The sequence below is a fragment of the Lolium rigidum genome, chromosome 6, assembly GCF_022539505.1.
Source record: "Lolium rigidum isolate FL_2022 chromosome 6, APGP_CSIRO_Lrig_0.1, whole genome shotgun sequence".
NCBI lineage: Eukaryota > Viridiplantae > Streptophyta > Magnoliopsida > Poales > Poaceae > Lolium > Lolium rigidum.
Window position 1 is genome coordinate 328,425,331 of NC_061513.1, and position 8,393 is coordinate 328,433,723.

The 8,393-nt window shown below is 47.6% G+C and overlaps 1 protein-coding gene across 1 annotated transcript; it reads right to left on the bottom strand.

The window, feature by feature from the left end:
* Nucleotides 1–6,043: 6,043 nt before the first annotated feature.
* LOC124664760 (outer envelope protein 61-like) lies at nt 6,044–7,186 on the bottom strand. The gene has a single exon (XM_047202203.1). The coding sequence runs from the start codon at nt 7,184–7,186 to the stop codon at nt 6,044–6,046; it is 1,143 nt and encodes a 380-aa protein (XP_047058159.1).
* Nucleotides 7,187–8,393: the final 1,207 nt, after the last annotated feature.

Genomic DNA, 8,393 nt, shown 5'->3' on the forward strand with positions numbered 1-8,393 from the left:
GCATGGATATGATCGGCAAAATACATCCTCCGTCAAGCAAGAACCACGAGTGGATTCTGGCCATTACAGATTATTTCACCAAATGGGTGGAGGCCGTTCCCATGAAGAAAGTAAAATCGGAAGATGTTATCCAATTTGTCAAAGAACATGTCATTCATAGGTTCGGGATTCCCCAAACCATCACGACCGATGGAGGTTCGGTCTTTGTCTCTAAAGAATTCAGAAAGTTCTACGATGACATGGGGATTAAGCTAATCCGATCATCTCCATACTATGCTCAAGCCAACGGGAAGCCGAAGCATCCAATCAAAGCCTGATCAAGCTGATTAAGAGGAAGATTGACGAAAACCCTAGGGTATGGCATGAGACGTTGTCAGAAGCTTTGTGGGCCTATCGCATGTCATGCCATGGAGCTATAAAGACTTCGCCGTACCAGCTTGTCTATGGGCAGGAGGCCGTATTGCCTTGGGAAATTACGGCTGGATCGAGGCGTGTCACATTTCAGAATGATCTGACGCTGGAAGAGTACGCAACCCTGATGAGTGACACTATTGAGGATGCGACAGAACTTAAACTTTGGTCGTTGGAGAAGATTAAAGAGAACAAAGCCAGGGTAGCTCGGGCATACAATAAGAAGGTGAGACCAAAGGAGTTTCAAGTTGGTGATCTAGTATGGGAAGCCGTGTTGCCACTAGGAACTAGGGATAAAGCATACGGCAAATGGTCTCCTAATTGGCACGGTCCTTACAAAGTCATCCAGGTTCTGAAGGGCAATGCCTACATGCTTGAACAGTTGGATGGTGTGAAGTTCCCAGTGGCCGTCAATGGCCAGCATCTCAAGAAGTATTTCCCAAGCATGTGGGAGGATGGGCAGTGAGATATGGAGGCCGATTCTAAATCGGCCAGTAAAAAAAAATCACAGACGATGCGCAGACATCGACTTGAGAAAACATGTGGAGACAACAGTATGCGTACAGCCGATGCACGGGTATCGACTTCAGAATAATAAAGGCCGATGCATTGCCATCGACTCTAGAGGTACAAGCTCAATTAAGCAGGTTAACAGATCGGTTCAAACCAGAAATCATGATATTTGGGATGAGTCTCCTAGTGGTTGCTGAGGAGTTCAATCTGCACGTTTAAGATTGGGGGATGGTTTGGACGTGAGCTAGACCTGTTGGACCGTGTGGATAGGCAACGGCTTGGCCTCAAATCGCGTTTATAGTACAAGCCGATGCCCTGCCATCGGCTCTCTGTACAGCGACTTCGTTCGACGATCGGCAAAGTTGACAAGAAAGCAAGATTAATTGGGGAATATTTTCTTCATTAATAGTGGGATTTCTTACAAAGAAAGAGCCGATTGCTCGGGGAAGAAAGAACAAAAGCTGACTACTACTACTAGTCCCTAATCTAAGGGCCGTTGCTGCCCTCGTCGTCGTCGTCGCTGCCGCCGGCGCAGCTGCTGATAGGCTCCTCATCGCTGCTCCCGTAGCCTTCTACGGGAGCCTCGTCTTCCTCATCGTCGTCATCGCTGTCGTCGTCCCACCAGGCGCGGAGGCGCTTCGCCGGTGGGTATCCTTCGAGGAGTCGTCGTCGTCCTCTTCCGCCTCTTCCTCGGAGGAGGTGAAGTCGTCCCAGGAGAAGCGGTCGTCCTCGCTCTCCGCCTCCTCCTCCCCGTCGACGAGGAATTGAAGGTCGTCCTCTCCATCGGTCAAGGATTTGTCATCCTCGGACCAGATGGAGGAATCGTGTTCCTCCTTGTCCCACGTCGTTGGGGCGAGGATGTCGTGCGCCGCCAACGAGCCCCACTCTGGCGTCGGCTCACGGAAGGGAGATAATACGTAGGAGAGGTTTGAGGAGGCAGAAGAGGAGGAGGAGGAAGAAGACATGGCTACGGAGGAATCGGGTTTTTGCCGATGGCTAGTACGGAGCAGGAGGGTGAAGGGGCGAACTGCTCGACGCGGTTAAATAATGGGATATTGGGGAGAGTTAATGTTACAGCAGTTTCCGAGGAAGTGGTGCCAAAGAATTGTCGAATCGCGCATAGAAGTCAAGAAGGCAAGGCATCATGATGAAGGATACTGCAGCGGTTCTGCTCTGCCACGACATGACCCAACGAAGAAAAAGCGGAGTGATTTTGGAATTGTCATTTCCAAAACCAGGGGGGCATGTGTTATCACCAGAATTTGACCGGATCAGAGGTGGGCCGCGATTGGAGATGGGCTTGAAGAATATACATAGAAGAAATACATGAATCGGCCTTATATGCAAAGTTTGGGCTAGTTTGCCCGTGTATCTGTAATATAGTAGGATACGTGTCGAGTTTGGGCTCGTGCCCGGTTGGGATTATTCCCACGTTAGAAAGTCTACGGACTATAAATATGTATCTAGGGTTTATGAAATAAACAACAATCACGTTCACCACAAACCAATCTAGGCGCATCGCCAACTCCCTTGTCTCGAGGGTTTCTTCCGGGTAAGCATCATGCTGCCTAGATCGCATCTTGCGATCTAGGCAGTATACGTTTATTCGTTGTTCATGCGTTGCTCGTACTGAAGCCTTTTTGATGGCGAGCAACGTAGTTATCATAGATGTTTTAGGGTTAGCATTGTTCATCGTATCATATGCTATCGTCGTGCGACCCTTAGACATCTAGCCGCCCTTACACCTATCTTGGGTGTAAGGGCGGCACCCGCTTGATCATTATTTAGTAGATCCGATCCGTTATGATTGCTCCTTGTTCTTCAATGATTAGTTTAATATCTGCATGGTTAGGCCTTACAAACGGGTTGAAGGATCCAGTGGCGCGTAGGGTGTAGTTTGCTAGCCCTAGACAGGATGTTCCGAGGATCAACTTCGTGTTGGTTTTTAGGCCTTGTCTAGGGTCGGTTTATGATCACCGTACGTGGCCGCCAGGCTCAATCACGAGTAGGATGTTCCGATTATGCGGTGAAAACCCTAAATCGTAGTAGGTCGTTTTAGCTTTATTTTGATCAAGCAGGACCACCATCTGATCGTACACCTCGTACGCATCATGGGTGGATCGGCTCCTTGAGCCGATTCACAGGACAACCTGAGAGCCGATCGAGGCTCGCATTTAATGTTTACGTGTATGCCATGCAGGAAACTAAGCGAGGCACATCCAACACCTTCCTGACCAGGTATAGGTCAGGTGGCACGCCCTTGCATCAGCATCGGACGTGCGTGCCGAGGCTTTGCGGGCCGTCGCTCGGAGGGACCAGGGCCAGCCGCAGTCCTGGGAGCCTCCGGCTCTACAGTGTTGCCCGTCGCTGCTCGCCGGTGGGTTTCTGACCGCAACAAGTACTCATCATGATATATGTATGTGCATTGTTATGCCTTCTTTATTTGTCAATTGCCCAACTGTAATTTGTTCACCCAACATCTGCTATCTTATGGGAGAGACACCGCTAGTGAACTGTGGACCCCGGTCCTATTCTTTACATCTGGAATACAATCTGCTGCAATTGTTCTTTACTGTTCTTCGCAAACAACCATCATCATCCACACGATACATCTAATCCTTTGTTTACAGCAAGCCGGTGAGATTGACAACCTCGCTGTTACGTTGGGGCAAAGTTCTGTGATTGTGTTGTGCAGGTTCCACGTTGGCGCCGGAATCCCTTGTGTTGCGCCGCACTACACTCCTCCGCCATCAACCTTCAACGTGCTTCTTGGCTCCTCCTGGTTCGATAAACCTTGGTTTCTTTCTGAGGGAAAACTTGCTACTGTACGCATCACACCTTCCTCTTGGGGTTCCCAACGGACGTGTCGACTGCACACATCACTCGTTTTCTCCGGGCGAAAGCCTGACCGCACGTCGTATGTGGATGTTGCCATCCTTCTTGGGGCGGTCGTGGAGCTCTCCGACCTTCGCTGCCCTCGGGTTCACGTCTTCGGGTGAAAGCCTTGATCCCGCGGGATTGGACGATGCCGTCGTTTCTTCGTTGTTTCCCCTCTCGAGGGTGTCGTCTTGAAGTTGGTGATCCCCTTCGCACACTCCGACGGGCTGGACACACAAGACATCTAGGTTGGCAGGAGGTCAACTGGAGATGCGGGTGTTCCGGGTGGAGGCTTGAGAGGCAACGACGATAGTGGTGACCAAGGTTTGGTTGCGGCAAGGTCATGTTAGTCGGCTCCGTTCCGGCGTGTCCGAATGTCTTCGTGGTGGTCTCCTCTTGCTGTGAAGTCGAAGCTGCCCTGGGCGACGTACGATGAACTTCGAGGGGCGGTCCAGTGAAGGTCCTATTCGGCGCTTGTCTTGCGCATCTCCTCTCCGAGGCTCGTATTCAGAATCGGAGCTGTCGGTCTCTCCTCGAAGAGCCATCTGTTTGGCATAGGCCGACTTGAGCTTCTTGTGTAGCTTTTGTGGGTAGCCAGGGTGTTTAGGTGTGCCCCTTGTGGCGGAGTGTGTGTGGTTGTAGGTGTGCTTTGATACTGTTGTTGATGATTTTCGCCCGGTTTTCTCGGAAAACTGGGCACCTTCTACTTAATGAATGGATGAGGCAAAGTTTTTGGCTCCGTTTCCAAAAAAATAAAATATATATCCACTTCTGCTTTAGAATAATCCACTAGTTTGTTACTTTTTGCCTCAACGTGAGTAAATTAGTGCCCTATGAATCAGTATTCATGGATAAAAGCTGTGTGACAATGCACAACGTGCTGGTGAATCAAAGTTGGGAAACCTGGCCAAATGGTAGAACAACACCAGCAGGAAGCAATGGGACACTGCACAACAGTTGCATATCAATTAAGCACGGAGCAGAGCAGCGAGGAGAAAGTGAAAGATGGTCGGTCAATACTTTGATCAGTTCCTCTTCGCTCACTTATATTCTGGGAAACCACATAATTTGTGTCATGCAGTTACTTGATTTGTGAAGCGATTCCGTCTGTCCACATTTGGTAGCTCTATTTTTTTTTCAACGCTTGTGTTGATGCCATTCTTGTTGCATTCGCTGGTAGCTGAGCAGTCCACTGTGGTTTCTTTGTTCATTCCTTTCTAGGATACAGTTGGTACAGAATTGTCCGCAAATGTTACTAGCATGTAGTACTCATTGAACATGGACAGTCATACACATTTAGCTTGTTTCGGAGGAAATAAACACCTTTAGCTCATCATATAATGGTGTCCTGGGGAGTTTCAGCTGTATTTATATGATGACTAACATTATGTCATCAATCTTATTGGTTAATCGCTTGACACAATGGCTGACTGAGGCAGTTCCAAACATTCTGTAGCCTGGGTAAACAGATTGTGCATCTACTCTGTTGAGTGGAAAACTAAATGAATTGTATTAAAGGAAATGCTATTTCCCAAAGTAGGCATAAACATGCACTGTTTGTGTTACAGTGTTAGCAGTTCCTATCAATCGAAAGTCTGGTATCCCGTAATAAGAATGGGGATTATGAATCATTCAACTGTTTTCCAATTAGAGTTGGGTGTTCAAAACACCACCAAAATAGATTTATTTATTTTCTGGGGGATTAGTTATTTTGTATTGTATCTTATTTGGAGGAGCTAGTTGTCCAGCTTAATTGATTTGGTTTGAGTTTAGCATTTGTACTTTACGTTGGCCAAATTCGGTATCAGCAGATTTCTCTAACATAAGACACCGAACTGTTTTAGTTCTTTTCTGGGAATTAGGTATTTTATATTGTACCTTATTTGGAGGAGTGAGTATTCCAGCTTAATTAATTTGGTTTGAGTTCAGCATTCGTATTTTACATTGGCCAAAATCGGGATCAACAGCTTTTTTAACATAAGACATCCATAACCATTACATGTGGACTTATTATTGTCCAAAAGAAAATACTATGAATATTTCCTTCTATCTGGCTACAATATAGAAACATATATGATGAAAAAATATATGATGAAAGAATAAGAAAGGCACGGATCCAATTATTTTTTGGCTATTCCTATGGACACTTATTTGTGCACTATTGATTCTCGCTGAGAAAAAAAAAAGGCTGCTGATCTAACGGAAGCACGGTGTGGTTGGCCATCATGGATGTTTAGGCCCATCACCTACAAATGAAACCAAGCCGCTGGAGGATGAAGGCCACGATCAGCAAGACAACAGCGATGATCAAGCCTTTCCTGGCTATGAGCCAGTTCTTTGCCTTCTTTGCGGCTTCTAGTCCTCGCTGTGCTCTGTCCATCCACTTCATGATTTTGTGCAAACGTTCCGGAGATAACTGTGATATAGCATGTTGGGCCTTGGCAGCATCCTCTGTCGTCAGGTTCAAACCAAACTGCCTACTCATGTCGGCCATCATATCCGGACTCATGTTTTTCAGCATGGATGTGAGCACCTGTTGCGTTGCAGGGTCTTCCATGAAAGTTCTCATGACGTCTTTCACATCAGTTGCAGAAGGCGGAGAACCTAGCGACAGCTGGTCCATATTTTGGTCTATTTCATCAGGTTTCTCCACAACAACGTTCTGCGGAGACGAAGGCTGGAAGTTATCTTCTTCTTCTACAATTTCTTCAATAACAACTCCCCTTGGCAGCTTTACTCCCTCTTCGGTTGCAAGAAGCTTTCCTTGAGTGTCTCTCAGAACCTCGGCAATAGTTTCATCCTCCGGGGAGATTCCATGGGCTCTACTCAGGTCAGCAACAGCAGCTCCCAGGTTTCCTAGTTCCTTGTAAGCCTGTCCCCTACGGTAGTACGCTTTAACATTGCTCGAGTCATATGCAAGAACTTCCGAACCTTCACATACGCACTCCTCAAACCTGCCTGATTTCAGGTAGCAAGACATTAGATTAAGGGCACACTGCAGCTGCAGAGTTTGCCCAGCTGCCGATGGCACGTTCTTCAGGTTGTCCTTGGCACGCTTGTACTTAGCAGCAGCATCGATGTACTGCCCACGGCTATGAAGCTCGTTCCCCTGCGCCTTTAACATCTTGGCACCGGATATGGCGTACGACATCTGTGCATCAGCCTGGGCCTTCATGGCGGCAAACTCCTCGGGCTTGGCGCTGGCGATATTTTCAGTCATGCGACGTAACTCCTCTGGCGTAGTCTGATTTAGCTGATGAGCGGCTCGTTTGAAGTCCTGGGTTGTCATGTTTTTCATGCTCTCGGTTGCTTGCTTCACCAGGTTAGGATTGGACATCACCTGCTGCTGCATCCTGGCAAAATCGGCGGGGGACATGCGGCTCATCTCTGGATCCATCACGGCGATGCTGCCGTCGGCGAGCGATCGCGATGGAGTCGAGGCGAAAACGAAGCTGCCACCGGGAGTTCGCCGCTCTTGGGAAATAGCTCTGGTGTCTCGTGTGCGTCTGGATTGTCTTTCCGTCGCTGTAAGACTAGTCATAGTGGGAAGTAACATAGAGTAGTAACATGCACATGTTACTACTATATGTTACTACCTTCATAGTGGTTAGTAACATCAAAGTAGTATCATATATGTCTTTATTAATTAGCTTATAGACTCATTGTATCTTGAGAAGTGTGATGTTACAGTAACTAGCTATGTTACTCCATCCTCCTCTCTCCTCATTAACTCACTGCCACATAAGCAAATTTGCTGAGTTGGACACTTAGTTACTAGTGAAGTTACTCCCACTATGAGTAGTCTAAGTCTAGCTTGTCTTTCCGTTGTGCTCGTATTTATTGACGTGCTGGCGATCGAGGGTGTAGAACACGGATACCGAGTCCAATCCGGAATCGGTGGGACGCTGTTTTGGATGGGTTTTGGCTCCGAGCCTCCGACATCGAGGGTGTAGAACACGGATACCGAGTCCAATCCGGAATCGGTGGGACGCTGTTTTGGATGGGTTTTGGCTCCGAGCCTCCGAGTCGGATGAAGAGTTGGAGACTTTGGAGACCAAATTAACGGCCGAAGACCGACTCGCTGGTACCACTCAAACAAAAACAAAGCAGCTCGATGGTACGTGACGGCGAGGACTGAGGATTTTGACAAGCATCTGCCCGCCTTCACTGAATCATTAGCTCGTAAAAATATCAGCTGCATGTCCATGTGATATTAGTCCACTGTTCATACTCTCCATCACATCCGTACAATCTGATTCAAAAGCTACCACCTCAACCTGGAGAGCCAAATGAATACCACTGCATGCAAGAAAACCTCATCTTCCGCCATAACTTCTCTATCTCTATCTCTACTACTTAAAAAGAACGAAGTTCCTCTTTTTCCTCCGATCGTAGATTTCGTCAACCATATTTTTAATAAGACTTTTTTGCCCTCCCACCAAACCACTTACAAAGGCTGTAGAACCACCGCAGTCACTTTCCATAAAAACTCCATGATTTCAGCATGCGATCAAGGCTCGAAATTACTTCTGCATTTACCGGTAAAACATTGCCAGTCCAACACCAAATTTGGTAAGCCCCGATCCCCAAAT